Source organism: Dendropsophus ebraccatus, chromosome 8 (genome assembly GCF_027789765.1).
Source record: "Dendropsophus ebraccatus isolate aDenEbr1 chromosome 8, aDenEbr1.pat, whole genome shotgun sequence".
In the NCBI taxonomy this organism is placed as follows: Eukaryota; Metazoa; Chordata; class Amphibia; order Anura; family Hylidae; genus Dendropsophus; species Dendropsophus ebraccatus.
The window spans coordinates 91185141-91201930 of record NC_091461.1 but is presented as its reverse complement, the minus strand read 5'-3'; the positions used below and the strand labels follow the sequence as shown (position 1 = coordinate 91201930).

The 16790-nt window shown below is 45.5% G+C and overlaps 1 protein-coding gene across 2 annotated transcripts; it reads right to left on the bottom strand.

Annotated features, from left to right (window-relative positions):
• Positions 1-1842: 1842 nt before the first annotated feature.
• LOC138799577 (zinc finger protein 383-like) lies at positions 1843-15089 on the bottom strand. Of its 2 annotated transcripts, none has more exons than XM_069980961.1 (6): positions 14963-15089; positions 10065-10248; positions 9797-9973; positions 9588-9711; positions 8008-9499; positions 1843-3715 (listed from the first exon to the last, which is right to left on the bottom strand). In XM_069980961.1, the coding sequence occupies exons 2-6, from the start codon at positions 10140-10142 to the stop codon at positions 3631-3633; spliced, it is 1956 nt and encodes a 651-aa protein (XP_069837062.1). In that variant the 5' UTR covers positions 10143-10248; positions 14963-15089; the 3' UTR covers positions 1843-3630. The 2 variants fall into 2 exon arrangements, with proteins under 2 accessions (XP_069837062.1, XP_069837063.1); XM_069980962.1 differs by lacking the exon at positions 1843-3715 and adding an exon at positions 7697-7773.
• Positions 15090-16790: the final 1701 nt, after the last annotated feature.

The window sequence follows — 16790 nt, the reverse complement described above, 5'->3', positions numbered from 1 at the left end:
ATAAGCGCTCATATACGTCTCTAGGTGAAAAAATGCAAGCGCTATGGACTTTTAAACTTAAAATGGAATAAGCAAAAGCGCAAAAACGAAAATAGGCTTTGACCTTAAGGGGTTAAAGAAGGTGTGTGGTGAGCTCCAAGTGGCTGCTCTACAGATCTGAGATATAGATGCTGCTGCCCTTTTCGCCCAAGATGTTGAGACTGCTCTGGTTGAATGTGCACCAAACCCAACTGGAGGAGATAATCCTGATGAGGAGTGAGCTAAGCTAATGGTATCTTTAATCCATCTAGCGACTGATCTAGAGGAGGCCGCTTGACCCCTATTCTTTCCCTGAATAAGAACTAGTAACCTTTGAGATTTCCTCCATTACCTAGTCTTTTCTAAGTAGAATAAAAGACAACATCTCACATCTAGATTGTGGAATCTAACCTCCCCTTCATTTTTAGGTTCAGGACAGAAGGAAGGTAAAATCACTTGTTGGGATCACTACTTTAGGCAAAAAAGCTGGATCAGGAGATAAAACGATTCTATTTTCCAGTACAGTCATGTAAGGTTGGTTAATGGACAGGGCTGAAATCTTCCCACCCTCCTGGCTGTAGTGATAGCTAACAAAAAAGCAAGTTTGAGCGATAGAATCTTCTCTGAAAGAGTCAGGGCTGACAAGACAATATTTAGATACCATGGAGGGATAGTAGATCTTACTGTGGGTCTAAGTCTGCCTGATGCTTTTATGAATCTCTTGATCCATGGGTGGTCTGCAATACAGAAATGAAACAGAGCACTGAGGGCTGAAGTTTGGACCTTAAGGGTACTAGTGCTTAACCCCAACTCTAAACCCTTTAATTCTAATACCCTTGGTATGTCAGGTGGATCAAGGACCTTAACAGGAGAGCCCATAAATCTACAAAACACTTTCCAAGTTCTTAAATAAATTAGTGAAGTAACCTTCTTCCTACTAGCTAAGAGAGTGTCAATAACTGATGAGGACAGACCCCTATCTATCATTAGCTGCCTCTCAATAGCCAGGCCGTCAGATGTAGATGCTGCAATGTGGGATGTAGAACTGGGCCCTGGGATAGGAGATCCGGGTTGTCCGGAAGAACCCAAGGCCTGGCTATTGAGAGCTTCCTCAGCCAAGTAAACCATACCCTTCTGGGCCAAAAGGGTGCAACGACTATAATCAGGGCTTTGTCTGTCCTCACCTTTCTCAGCATTCTGGGCCTTCCTGGGAGGTCTCACTCTCCCATGCTCTTCCTAGAAGACAGGAGACAGAACTGGAGTTTGGGGTCGGTCCTGCCCCTTTTAAAGCAATCATCCTTGGCGGCTGTTTCCTGTCTCTTGGGAAGAGGGAAGGACGCTCTCCAGGGGTGCTGTCATAGGGCAAATAGGGAAAAATCGTTTTGCGATCGCTTAAGCCTATCTCGCACATAGGTTAAATCGGTGAACAGCTGTTTACACGGAACGATCTGCGATTTTTTGATGGCAGGGAAATAAAGCACGCTACTGCACATTTCTCGCTGCTCTGTCTTGTGGTCGGTGACGGTCTCAGGTAGAGATGAGCGAATCTACATTGCGAATCTGATCTCCCTGCCACTCCACTCCGGGTGCCGAGAAAAGCTGGATTCAGCCCTGGAAAACCTCTCCCAGTTTCCAGGAGTGGATCCAGCTTTTACGAGCACCCGGGGTGGAGGGGCACAGAGATCAAAGGCAGCGTATATGCAGACTGCCAAGCAAGTGAAGTGAAATGAAATCACACCATCCAAGGCTTCAAAATGACATAGAAAAAAACATTCCGTTGATTTTTTATTTTACATATTAGACTTTATTCGGTCTTGTTGGCTTAGTATGCACTCGTCATAGTCATGTGCTCCTGAAATAATGTCTTTAGCACCAATCACATCACATTTTAGCCTTCTATTGGGAAGGGCATCGGCAAAATGCCAAAAACCTATTCTGACATGTTGCCAGGTCCCCTATAGACTTCAAAAGGTCCAGTCCAGAAGTAATTAAGTCCATTACCCAAACATCTGTGCTTGGGTTCAGTCACGTGGTCTTTTGTGGCAACCAATTGTCCCAGAAGAGCAGCATGACATGACAATTCTTTGGAAGGACGGCGGGATCTGCCTGAGCATAGAAAGGAGCCTATGGGACAGGTGGAACTTCAAGCAGGGGTGCGCGGCGGAATCCGCTTGAAATTCTATGCGCGGATTCCATGTGTGCACATACCCTTATGCTGAATAACAACAGATGCTGCAGTCTCAATGATTAGATTGCAATGGTGTGCAATGAAAAAGAGATGTTTTGAGGAAGGGAAGAGGCAGGAGTTCTGGAGAGGGTAGGAGGCAGGTTGGAAGGACTATGCGGAAGAGGTGAGGGAAAGCAATGCATTCTGGGACTTGTACCAGACATGTAAGCAATGCTATATGCTTCTGCAGAATGTTTATTTTTTTTACCTGATGTCGGAATACCTCTTTAAATAGAAATAATTTACAAATCTGTATAACTATCCAACACCAGTTGATTTGAAAACATTTTTCCCACCGGAGTACCCCTTTTAATAAACACTTCTAGAACAGAATTTACCCATCAGCCACAATAACATCCATTATAAGACAATCCAGTGAAGGCTTTGTTATTAGTACAAGTTATTACTCCTTAAAGACTAGAATATATTTTATTTTTTTTTCAAATCATATAAAAACATTCACTTAGGTATAAACTGTATTACGACAATAACATTTAATTTCTCACTCCATAGAACCCGCAACTGTCCCATTTAACGTCTACACCCGGCCATACACTAGAGATTCCGGGCACTCAGTACCGACCCTAGAAGACTATGAACTTTCAACTAAGCGCCTAAGAATGACCGACAAAATCCAACGCAGAAGATCAACTTTTTGACAGATGTCAAGCGCTAAAGGTCAGCCTTTTCAGTTATCCGCAATCTTTATTGTATGGCCAGCTTAAAGGGAATGTACCACTATTTTTTTTACTAATTAAATTTAAAAAAAATTCTTGTTTTTTTTATAATCAGATTGTAGACTTTTATATTTTATGTACATTACTATGGCAGCAGTTATCTTGCCTGAGCTTTTGTTCAGATTCTGTGTTTATTGCCTATTGTCAATGATAGATCCTGTGTTATCTTTGTAGGTGCTACCTTTCACTGTAATCCTGCCTGTGACGATAATAATGAGACTGTTAAGAAGTTGCTTGTACAGAACTGGAAGTGTCAGCTTCTTGTTAGGCTTAGTGGCCAAAGAGAAAACTGTAAAACATCATGAGTTTTAAAATACAGAAAGTAACGTGGAAAGCTAGAAATAAAAACCATCACCAAAAGTTTCTTAGCATACAAACACATTCCCTTTAACTGCACTCACTACCTATAATATCTCATTCCTCAAGGCAAAACATACAAGTGTCCAGGAAAATAACATATGATAAGGTCTTTGGTGGGCTCCTAACACTGTATAACTGCATTGTGTGTCCTTGTGCATGCCTCTGACATCGGACTGTGGATCCATTGCAGTCACACCAGGGATTACAGGTTTTGAGCGGCGGTCAGCTTTATGTTTCCAAAACATATTAACCTGAGTTATAAGAGATTGTACATTATAATATATTCTCTTAGGCTTCTCCTGAGATGCTCCCTGTAGTGAGATCATTAACTGCTTTATCCATAGGCAGAACCAGGGACGTCAGAAATAGGCTCCTGTAACAAAAAACACAGACATTACTTATAAGGACATAGATGATCGATACGATTTTACAGTTATACAATGCAAAGGGTTAAAGGGGTTGGCCACTTTATAGTAAAATAGTTCAGAGTACAGTATTAGGCCATGTTCGCACAACTTAAGTTTCCTACTAATCACAGCCATTGTTCCAACGGCTGTGATTGGTACGGAACTTACGTTGTGCTGCAGGCTGGTATACACTACAGCCCGGATCCCTAGCGGTGCCATAGAAAACATAGAAAATAATGTCAGTTATCTGTGGCCACTATTCATTGAATAGCGGCCGCAGAAAACCCTGTCAGTGCTCCGGCCATGTGCTTCATAGTGTGCTGTGGGGAGTTCTGATGCGGGCACGCACTGATGCACCCGCATCAGAACTCAATGGCGGAAAAGATCATCCGGCCAGTACTGCAGTCACTTCATGGAACAGCTGGTCTTATACAGCGTATGAACATAGCCTTAGTAAGTGTACTCACTGTATATACTGACAGCAGCTCCCTGTGTACCTCATAGACCTAAAAACAGACTCCCCTCCTCCAGGCTGTGCTGCCCTGCTCTGTGGTGTTCCTGTCATGTCCTGACATGGAGGAGTGTGTGAATATGCCCCCCCCCAGTGTCCACCACTGAGCCTGTATATGTCTATGGAGGACACAGGTAGCGGGGCATAGTCACATGCTCCTCCATGTCGGCCATTTTATGGACAGAAACAAAACAGAGCGGGGCAGCACAGTCTGGAGGAGGGGAGTCTGATTTAAGCTCTATACACAGGGAGCTGCTGTCAGTATATACAGTGAGTACACTTACTAATACTGTACACTGACCTATTTTACTATTAAGTGGCCAACCCCATTATTAAAGAATCAGAATTGAAACTAAATTAATATAATTGTTCAGATTTAAAGCACAGATGTAGGTATGTCAGTCCTCTAAGACAATAAAAGAACTAGGTGGTGATGGTGTCATAGAAACTATGACAAGTCTGCCAGGGCCAAGCAAAAGGGATGAGCGAATCTCTCGCATAATTGAGCCCATCTGAACCCAAGCGTGCTTGCAGATGTTGGAGGCAGCCCTAAGGCTGACTGGTAAACTTGTATCGCTATAGGCTGTATCCATGTTTTCCAGGACTCCCTAGGGCTGCATCCAACTTCTTCTGCTAATGGTAATCAAATGTCGCACACATGGTTTCAGCTGGACTCGGTAGAGCTCGAGATTTGCTAATTTCTACCAAGCAAGTATTTTTCTCTGTAACTAATACAACCTCAATGAAAAGTCTTCATCTTTATATAAAACCACTAGGAGCCTTGTTGTTATAACCTGTGACTAGGGCTGGGCGATATGGGCAAAAAATAAAATCTCGATTTTGAAAAAATTTTGGACGATTCTCAATTTTTTTCCTTTTTTTGCTAAATAAACAGAACATTTTCTCCCTGTAGCATCAGATACTATTTTAATGATATTTCAGACAACAGCTGTATTGCTTTCCAGTGTAACAAAGCCCCCATATAGTATAGGAAATCATGATTGTGCCTCCATCTACGTAGGGTGTAGTAGGGGAGGTATAGTGGATAAGGGGTGTAGTAGTGGAGGTATAGTGGATGAGGGGTGTAGTAGTGGAGGCATAGTGGATGAGGGGTGTAGTAGTGGAGGCATAGTGGATGAGGGGTGTAGTAGTGGAGGTATAGTGGATGAGGGGTGTAGTAGTGGAGGCATAGTGAATGAGGGGTGTAGTAGTGGAGGCATAGTGGATAAGGGGTGTAGTAGTGGAGGCATAGTGGATGAGGGGTGTAGTAGTGGAGGCATAGTGGATGAGGGGTGAAGTAGTGGAGGCATAGTGGATGAGGGGTGTAGTAGTGGAGGTATAGTGGATAAGGGGTGTAGTAGTGGAGGCATAGTGAATGAGGGGTGTAGTAGTGGAGGCATAGTGGATAAGGGGTGTAGTAGTGGAGGCATAGTGGATAAGGGGTGTAGTAGTGGAGGTATAGTGGATGAGGGGTGTAGTAGTGGAGGCATAGTGGATGAGGGGTGTAGTAGTGGAGGTATAGTGGATGAGGGGTGTAGTAGTGGAGGCATAGTGGATAAGGGGTGTAGTAGTACAGGTATAGATGAGGGGTGACTGGGGAGACTGAGGGGGAATGGGGTGAGACTGAAGGGGACTGGGGGGACACTGAGGGGATTGGGGGAACACTGAAGGGGACTGGGGTAAAACTGAGGGGGGACTGAGGTGACACTGGGAGGATTGGGGGGGGACACTGAGGAGATTGGGGGGACACTGAGGGGATTATGGGGACACTGAGGGGATTGGGGGACAATGAGGGGACTGGGGGTGACTGGTGCAGCTGGGGGTGATTGGAGCAGGAGGGCACATACATCTCCTCCTCCTCTCACCTCCACACACACGCTCCCCTCCCAGGCAGGCGTGGAGGTCCTGGGTCTGTGGAGGAGGAGGCCGCAGGGACTACAGGAAGTGGTAATTGCGTCGCTGCGGGTCACGGAGCTATACAGCAGGAACGGGGGTCATCACCACCTACTGTAGTCCCTGCAGCCTCCTCCTCCACAGACCCGGGACCTCCATATCTGGCCGTGAGGAGAGCGGGACGCTCAGTGGAGAGGTCGGGGGCAGGTCAGCGGCGGCGCTGTCAGTGGCTGGAGGCCGCTGGCACCGCACCGCCCCTCTCCACCATCTTCTCCCCGCTCACCCACACCGCCCCTCTAAGGCTCTCCCGCCGGCCCGCACCGCAACCCCCCTTCCTCTCAGCTCCTCTCCGGCACCGCAGCCCGAAATGATTTTTTGTGAAAATCGAATTTACGATTTTCACTAAAAATCAAAACGATTTCAACATTCTGGACGATTAATCAAATTAATTCGATTAATCGCCCAGCCCTACCTGTGACTATGACAAACCTATTCAAATAAGGACCACAGCACAATAACCTATTAGAAATGGCACGCCACACACCCACTTAAGTCTAAAAACGTCTGGTTATATGGAGTCACATGATCCTTTGCAGCTAGTCAGCAACTGTGAAACAATATCGCCCTATGTAATAACTAGCAATCATTCAATGAAAAAGTAAGTGCTCATCTGTCGGCTGATTGGGCCATTCTGACATGCTGAAAAACCACCGACAACTTAATGCCAGAAAGGGCCGCACAAGAAACTGAGCCCTGTGAGGACTTTGTAAATGTCACAATGTACACAGAAGGCTCTGCCATATGGCCCCCATAAAAATGACAAAAGAAGCCCCAAATATTGTGCAGTCCACGGGATCCCAAAAACAGGGACAGCAGGTGGACCCCCTCACATACAGTGACAGCCATGTCACCATTATAAAGAGCAAAACTGTTGTGCAATAAGGCTCCTTTCATACCATATTTCTGTGATATCTGTTGCCGAGGGACATCTGCCATATAGTTATTACACTGCAGCTCTGTAACAATTAGTTATATACTTTCAGGGGTGCTGTTACGAATGGGAGTGTTATGGGATTTGCGGATAAATGTTGATGGCCCAATCACATTCAGTGTCATAAGCATCCTCAAGTGATGGCAGAAGGCTGTCTAAGGCCACAAGAAAATCTTTATGGGGGAAAAATTCAGCACCATGCCACAGTCTGCCATTCCCCTACCCCTTACTACCATACAACATGCTATAAGGCATTACACTCTATGTGACACCTCAGAAACAGGAAGTGCTTTTCAATCATCGCTGCACTTTAGGAATGGGCTGTTTAATTAACTAAAGGGGTGTCTTTAAAGCGATTGTACCATCAGGTACATTCGCTTTAAGTCTTGCCCATGGATAGAACAACGCCAGTGCCGTGATCCTTTTTTTTTTTTAACCGCACCCCGGTTGCCGTGTATGGCGCGCCATTCTATTCACGGGCACCGGCCAGGGGTGAAGTACCCTAGCAGCTCTATTAGCATCAATCCCGGCGCCGTTCTATAAATTCATTTACCTTCTTTGGCTGCAGCTAACCTTATCCTTCCCCTAATCCTCAGGGGAGCCCAGTAAGCTGATCTATGACCCTGTGCCTGCAGGAGAAATAATAAGAACATGGTGGTCACCCATTTCCATCTTCATGTTTTAGGGCATGAAAATCACCAGTGGCCCTGTTATATAGTAGACCCCTGTAAGAATGACATGAGGGGCATATTGGTAAAAGGCACAATATTATTGTTGTATTATAAGTGTTTAGGTATAAGAAAGGGTAGAATTTAGGTATAAGAAGATAATTCTTAACTACTAATAAATATAAAAATGCTTACTGATGAACAGATTGATGCCGAAGAAGCTCGGAGTTGCATGAGAATCCTTTCCCACATTCAGGGCAGTATTGCAGTCTATCTCCGCTGTGAATCCTTTGATGCCTTACAAGAGCAGATTTAAAGGAGAAGCATTTCCCACACTCAGTACAGGTGTATGGTTTCTGTCCTGAGTGAACAGTCATGTGCCTAGCCAGCTCTGATTTGCAAGCAAAGCCTTTACCACATGCAGCGCATGCCAGTGCTACGTGTCCCTGGTGGACAACTCTCCGATGCTTGGAGAGTCCTGACTTTCTCATGAAAATCTTCCCACACTCGGGGCACATAAGAGGATCGTTCTTGAAGTGGCTTTTCTGATGCTGGAGAAACTGTTCACTGCTATAGAAGCATTCACCACATATAGAGCAGGAAAATAATTTATCTTGAGTTGCAAAATGTTGATACTCAGTCAGATTAGAGCCTCCGCCCGAACTGTCTCCGGTGTCCGCACCAGTTCCTGAACTGTCTCCAGCCTCACCGTGTACCTCTTGATGCAACATCAGGTGAGCGTTGGAAATAAAAGTTTTTCCACATGTGGGACAATCGTAAAGTCTCTTGAATGCATGAGTTTTCTGATGCGTCACCAGCCCCGAACGACTGTAGAATCCCCGTCCACATACTGAACAGGGATATGGTTTCTTGATATGAATTTGGTGGTGGGTGACAAGTTCTATTGTATTGTTGAAACACAACCCACAGATCCGACATTTAAATACTTCTTCACCGCTGAAATCAGGTTTGGGAATAGGGTTACGTGTAAAGGATTTCCTTCCATTTACCCCTGAACACTTGCTTGCTTCAATATGAGCCTCCTGGTGGGTTACCAGATCTAACTGAGTAGGAAGACACTTTCCACATTCACTGCAGATAAAGGATTTAGAGTCATCAACCACATGGTCAATGATTTTTGTTGAAGGTCCTTCACATAGTGAGGCATTGTACTTTTTATCATTCTTGTTCTGCGTGTGGACACCAGAAGGAAAAGACGAACGATACAAGTTCTTAATGGAGTTCCTAGGCTTCTCCAAGATTTCCTGATAGCTTTCTTTTTCCTCATCAGACCAATCACTCTCTTCAGAGATATCAAATCGAGTCGGGGAATGATCTGGAATGGTAATAACGTCAATATTCTCATGATTTTGATTCTCTATCGACACCATCTTTTCAGATACATCGGTAGATGGAGATTGTATTGCATCTACAGGTATATATATATCAACATCTATGATATCCTCTTCTTCACACTCAGCATCTTTCATATTAATAGTACAGGATGAATATTCATGTGTTTCATCCTGTTCTTCACAAGATATAGATTCTTCCTGTATATCATTCCCCAAAATTTCTGGATTTGTATGACATTTGGAGACTTCAGAAGTGGAATCAAAATCTGAATGTTCTGGTGAAGACGCTGGACTGACATGTTCTTCAAGTATTTCCTCAATGTTTTTGTGACCTGATTAAAATAAAATAAATTTTTACTCATATCTCTAAAATTATATAACTAAAATCCTGATTATTAACCCTTAAAATAAATCTCTTACCCAGTGAGGTGTGGAGCCAAAGGTCGTCGGCCATCACATCTTTGTAGAGATCTCTGTGTCCTTCTATATACTCCCACTCCTCCATGGAGAAATAGACAGTGATGTCCTGACATCGTACAGGGACCTGACACACACAATAATACAGTCAATATTTAGATACCGCCATTGGTGTTACTATACATTTTGCCAGCATTCCCTACAGCACTCACTTCTTCACTCAGCAGACAAACAATCATGTTGGCGAGTTCCACAATCTTCTGATTATTGTCTGCCCCATAGTGAGCTGAAGACTCCTTAATAGCACTACGAATCTTGTCAAGATTTCCTGATAAGACGTCACCTCTAGTTGATTTACTCCTACCGCTCTTCTTCTCAATGACATATTCCTATAGATTTACAAACAAGATTGTCACACCTCAATAGAAGTTTCCATAATGTGCCTAAAAACAGCGTTACAAAAATCTGCACATTTCTCACCCCTCCAGTCAGCAAGCAGATGATCCTAAGGGTCAGACTTAATATAGTCTCTGTGACTTGACCTCTATCTTTCTGCATCTTAATCCTGAGAGACAAATGCTACATGCAGGCTGGACGGAAGCACATGGAGAGGGTTCTTCACTCCAACTTTGTTTAGCAGAAACACATTTCATGCAGAATGACCCTATTACAAAGAAAAAAAGGATGAGAAGAGTTGGTACACTCAGGAGTATAAAAGTGTATCATATAGGAGTGATTGGGTATAACAACATGTATTATAGGTCAGTGATCAGCATAGACCTGGCTTCAGTACGTATAACACGTATTATACGTCAGTAATGGGAATACAACCAGTGCTGATTCATATAGGATTATATGTATATGTTATATATTTTATTTATATTATATAAAGAAAAACTATTAGCAGTTGGATGAATCTGCTGATAGAAGTTGCTGATATGTCCCAAGTTTCTTACCTTCATCCTCAGCGCTGTTTCGGAGTAGTTTGTAGTTATATTCTAAGGCTAATTCGGTGGTTTGAAGCACTGGGGGTGAGACTACCACCTCCAGTGCTCCAAACCGCTGTATTAGCCTAAGGATATACCTTTAAAGAGGACCTCTCACCCCCCGTGCCGGGGTGACAGGCTCCTGACCCCCCGTTACAGCCTCCTATACTCACCTGATCCCACTTCCTGAGCCGGTCAGGTCACGGAGATAGGAGCGCCCGAAGCCCATAGAGAATGACGGAGCATCGGACTCCCCATTCATTCTCTATGAGCGTCGGACTCTCCTCTCCGGTGACAGGTCTCCTTTAAACTACACAGAAACAGAGCTGAGGATGAAGGTAAGAAACTTACCTTCATCCTCACTGCCCTGATTGCAGGCGTAAATCATGATACAAATCTACACCTGCTGGAAACAGGTGTAGATTTATTGCACAGGGTTATGAACAGGGCCGGCCGGACTTACTAAGAGGAGGATTCTTAGTAAATCCGGCTGGTGAGAAGGGGGCAGGGCATAATTTAAGACTGTGTACGAGAATGCCAGTCTTGATAAATCCCCCCCAAGAAGTTCAAGGTGTTGACCTAACTTTCAGATTTCCGAGATCTCAGTACAATTGGCATCCATGAGACATACAATCCATGCTAACTTAAGGGGTATTCTGGCCAAGACACCTTTTTTTCAGGCAATGTCGGGGAGAGGATGGGTAAAAACAATGACATCCACTTACCTTCCTGGCTCCAGCACTGCCACCTGCATTCCTCTGCTTTGGTCCCCCAAGGTGTGGCGGCTTCCTGGTCTAGAGACGTGACATTGCAAGCCCACTCAGCTGAGGCTGAGTGGGCCTGTAACATCACATCTTAAGAGCAAGAAGCAGCCGCACAAAAGGGGGAAGTGCTGGAGCCAGGAAGGCGTTACCAAAAAAACAATCCTGACCGGACAACCCCTTTAGAGGGGTTTTCCGGCTATGAAACCAAGTTTCAATTGTCTAATAAATCTGCATATATTGAAAAAAAAACTGTATCTCCTCCCACTACAGGGGGAAAATGTAATCATGAAAGTGTAGTAAGAAGGAAAAAGAGATGGCTGAATTCCCACCTAGAATGTACAGATGTAGATGTGCACTAGACTAGTGGTGCAATGAAGCAGAAGGAAAGTATGAAAGGTAGACAAGTAGTAAAATAACTTTATTTTACCAATATATGTTAATTTATTAGACAGTTGAAAACATGTTTCATTGTCAGACAACACCTTTAAAGTCTGGGCAAATTGATGTTTTTTTTTTTTTCTACAAGTATTGGGGAGGGAGAGAATACAAGAAACAAAATGCTCTTACTTCCCCCAGTCCAGCGCTGGTGGTCGCATCCTGCCGCTCTGGTCCCTCGTCGGTTTCCGAAGCGGAACTGAGTTGTGACGTGTGCGGTCCACTCAGTGGCCGAAGCGGTACCCCGATGTGGCCTCTGACTGGCTGAGCGGGCCGCACATGTCAAAATTAGATGCCCAAAGTGGCAGGATGCGGCCACAAGCGCTGTAGCGGGGGAGGTAAGAGCATGTTGTTTCTTGTATCCTCTTCCTCCCCAGCACTTGTTGACTTCTCCTCTAAATGCTCACCTGCTAGTGTCATGGAGCCAAATACCACAGATCACTGGATATAAATCAATGTATATTATGGAAAGCTATTTGGCAGTGTATGCAGTGAAGTCATATTCAACATACAAAAGAGAGAGAAAGCAGAACAAATAGTATATGGGGGATAAACCAGTGTATATTATGGAGGTTTATGGAGCTGTAGTGAGAGAGAAGTGCATGGGAGATTATATTATTCAGGGAACAATTACAGATGTATCTGCATCTATATAATCGTATATGGGTCATGGATATTATTATATAGAGGCTCTATATTACAGTATATAGTGGATGGATATTATTAAATAGAGGCTCAATATCACAGTATATGGGGCATGGATATTATTAAATAGAGGCTCTATATCACAGTATATGGGGGATGGATATTATTATATAGAGGCTCTATATCACAGTATATGGGGGATGGATATTATTATATAGAGGCTCTATATCACAGTATATGGGGGATGGATATTATTATATAGAGGCTCCTTATCACAGTATATGGGGCATGGATATTCTTATATAGAGGTTCCTTATCACAGTATAGGGGTATATAAGTTTGTATATAGTATTGTGAAGCAATATATAGGTTGACCTGGTGGTATCTAGGGTGTTGTGTAATATAGGAGGTGTACTGGTGACATAAAGAACAGTATTGGGGATTAATGGATGGTCTATTATATCTGTGATATACAGATCCGCACGAGGCTGAAGTTGGTTTCTTATTCGGCCAGTTTCTTATTCGGGGCTGAAGTTGGTTTCTTATTCGGCAGTTTCTTATTCAGAGGATTTTTCTTTTTCCTGTTTTAGCTATTATTCTTACAGAAAATGTATAATATTCATACCCTACCGTAAGTTAGGGGCCCTGAGAGGACTGGTGATAAAAATGGCAAAAAAGACCCCACGGTTGGCATAAAAATGGGCATGAAAGTAAAACCACAAAATTATTATTTAAAAATAAAATTGACTTTGGGCCACTGATCTCACACTGATAATACACAGAGAGGGATGCCCCGCATCACATCCAAGAGAGTCCAGCCTGGCCCAAAGTGGTTCTGGGTATAAAAACTGGCATCAAAGTGGGCACATAGGCATTTTTTCCTAATTTGAATAAGTAACCGGTGTTTTTTTCAAAGGGTTAAATGATATCGGGCCACTGATCTCACACTGATATTACACAGAGAGGGATCCCCCGCATCACATCCAACAGAGTCTAGCCTGGCCCAAAGTGGTTCTGGGTGTAAAAACTGGCATCAAAGTGGGCAGATTGGCATTATTTCCTAATTTGAATAAGTAACAGGTGTTTTTAAAGGGTTAAATGAGTTTGGGCCACTGATCTCACACTACGTACACACAGAGAGGGATGCCCCGCATCACACTGATAATACACAGAGAGTGGCTCCAGTTCTTATAATGGTCTGTATGTACAATGGAGGAAATGCCAAACTGCACCACAACGGCATTGAGGACGAAGATAAGAGACATCCCCTCATCCATGGCGTCTCCGCTGCAATAGGGACATATCAGCGGGTTAGATTACTTCCACCTCCAGGTAGTTCCCCTTTAAGGCCAGTTCACACAGAGTAAAATCGGTGGAATTTGGCAACGGAACTCTCCGCCTGCCTCTGTGACATACAGCCTGTCTATGGGAGGGATCGCACGCCTCCGTTCTCCTCGAAAACGGAGGCGCGCAATCCCTCCCATAGACAGACTGTATGTCACAGAGGCAGGCGGACAGTTCCGTTGCCAAATTCCACCGATTTTACTCCCATGTGAACTGGCCTTAAAGGGGAACTACCTGGAGGTGGGAGTAATCTAACCCGCTGATACGTTCCTATTGCAGCGGAGACGCCATGGATGAGGGGATGTCTCTTATCTTCATCCTCGATGCTGTTGTGGTGCAGTTTGGCATTTGCTCCATTGTACATACAGACCATTATAAAAACTGGAGCCACTCTCTGTGTATTATCAGTGTGATGTGGGGCATCCCTCTCTGTGTGTACGTAGTGTGAGATCAGTGGCCCAAACTCATTTAACCCTTTGAAAATACTTGTTACTTATTTAAATTAGGAAAAATGACGGTCTGCCCACTTTGATGCCAGTTTTTATACCCAGACCCACTTTGGGCCAGGCTGGACTCTCTTGGATGTGATGCGGGGCATCCCTCTCTGTGTATTATCAGTGTGATGTGGGGCATCCCTCTCTGTGTGTTATCAGTGTGAGATCAGTGGCCCGAACTCATTTAACCCTTTGAAAACACCTGTTACTTATTCAAATCATGAAAAATGCCTATGTGCCCACTTTGATGCCAGTTTTTACACCCAGAACCACTTTGGGCCAGGCTGGACTCTCTTGGATGTGATGCGGGGCATCCCTCTCTGTGTATTATCAGTGTGAGATCAGTGGCCGAAAATCAATTTTATTTTTAAATCAGAATTTAGTGTTTTAACTTTGATGCCCATTTTTATGCCAACCGTGGCGTCCTTTTGGCCATTTTTATCACCGGTCCCCTCAGGGCCCCTCACTTAGGGTAGGGTATGAATATTATACATTTTCTGTAAGAATAATAGCTAAAACAGGAAAAAGAAAAATCCTCTTAATAGGAAACTGCCGAATAAGAAACCAACTTCAGCCTCGTCAGATCCGCTGTATATAGGGTGGCATGGCAGTCCTGGGATATACAGAGACGTGAAGGAGGTATACAGCACCCCTGTGACAGAGGTGGGCTTCCTAAAGTATATATGTGATAATAATGAGAGGGATCTCACCTGTGATGACCACCAGGCCAGGATATGACACAGTGTACTGGGGACAGGACAGGGATGACATGAAGATCCCGATGACTCCTCTGCTCCAACAATGACAGAAAACACATTCAGCCCTGCGATTCCCTCACTTCCGGTGTGTGGAGTCAGCTGACCAGACACTTCCGGTGATGCGTTCCAACTAACTTCCGGGTTATGTGAGGAGCTAAGCGTGACCATGTGTGGAAACCTGTATACCGCATTCATTTACCGGTTATCTAAAAGTTTCCGGGAGTCACCGCGGAATACAGGAGATTATCCGGATCACCAGCAGGGACACCTCTCCCGGCAGTAGCCACTAGGGGAGCTGCGCTGCTAAATGTAGTATAATTCCATAAGCATCAAGCTACCCCTATAGGCGGCCAGTATATGAAGGGAACGGCGCCAGGGAGGTGTGCATGCTGCGGCTTCCTGATCCTACAACCTGCTTTATTTTTAAGGCGAAAATACACCGTGTATACGGGGCACCTGAGGGGCTGTACACTGTATATGGGGGGCACCTGAGGGGCTGTACACTGTGTATATGGAGGGCACCTGAGGGGCTGTACACTGTATATGGGGGGTACCTGAGGGGCTGTACACTGTGTATATGGGGGGCACCTGAGGGGCTGTACACCGTGTATATGGGGGGCACCTGAGGGGCTGTACACTGTGTATATGGAGGGCACCTGAGGGGCTGTACACCGTGTATATGGGGGGCACCTGAGGGGCTGTACACCGTGTATATGGGGGGCACCTGAGGGGCTGTACACCGTGTATATGGGGGGCACCTGAGGGGCTGTACACCGTGTATATGGGGGGCACCTGAGGGGCTGTACACCGTGTATATGGGGGGCACCTGAGGGGCTGTACACCGTGTATATGGGGGGCACCTGAGGGGCTGTACACCGTGTATATGGGGGGCACCTGAGGGGCTGTACACCGTGTATATGGGGGGCACCTGAGGGGCTGTACACCGTGTATATGGGGGGCACCTGAGGGGCTGTACACCGTGTATATGGGGGGCACCTGAGGGGCTGTACACCGTGTATATGGGGGGCACCTGAGGGGCTGTACACCGTGTATATGGGGGGCACCTGAGGGGCTGTACACCGTGTATATGGGGGGCACCTGAGGGGCTGTACACCGTGTATATGGGGGGCACCTGAGGGGCTGTACACCGTGTATATGGGGGGCACCTGAGGGGCTGTACACCGTGTATATGGGGGGCACCTGAGGGGCTGTACACCGTGTATATGGGGGGCACCTGAGGGGCTGTACACTGTGTATATGGGGGGCACCTGAGGGGCTGTACACCGTTTATATGGGGGGCACCTGAGGGGCTGTACACCGTGTATATGGGGGGGCACCTGAGGGGCTGTACCTGAGGGGCTGTACACCGTGTATATGGAGGGCACCTGAGGGGCTGTACACCGTGTATATGGAGGGCACCTGAGGGGCTGTACACCGTGTATATGGAGGGCACCTGAGGGGCTGTACACCGTGTATATGGAGGGCACCTGAGGGGCTGTATACCGTGTATATGGAGGGCACCTGAGGGGCTGTACACTGTGTATATGGAGGGCACCTGAGGGGCTGTACACTGTGTATATGGAGGGCACCTGAGGGGCTGTACACTGTGTATATGGAGGGCACCTGAGGGGCTGTACACTGTGTATATGGAGGGCACCTGAGGGGCTGTACACTGTGTATATGGGGGGCACCTGAGGGGCTGTACACTGTGTATACGGAGTACCTGAAGGGTTCTACACCCTGGAACCATGGCATACATTGGGGAAATTCATTGAGACAA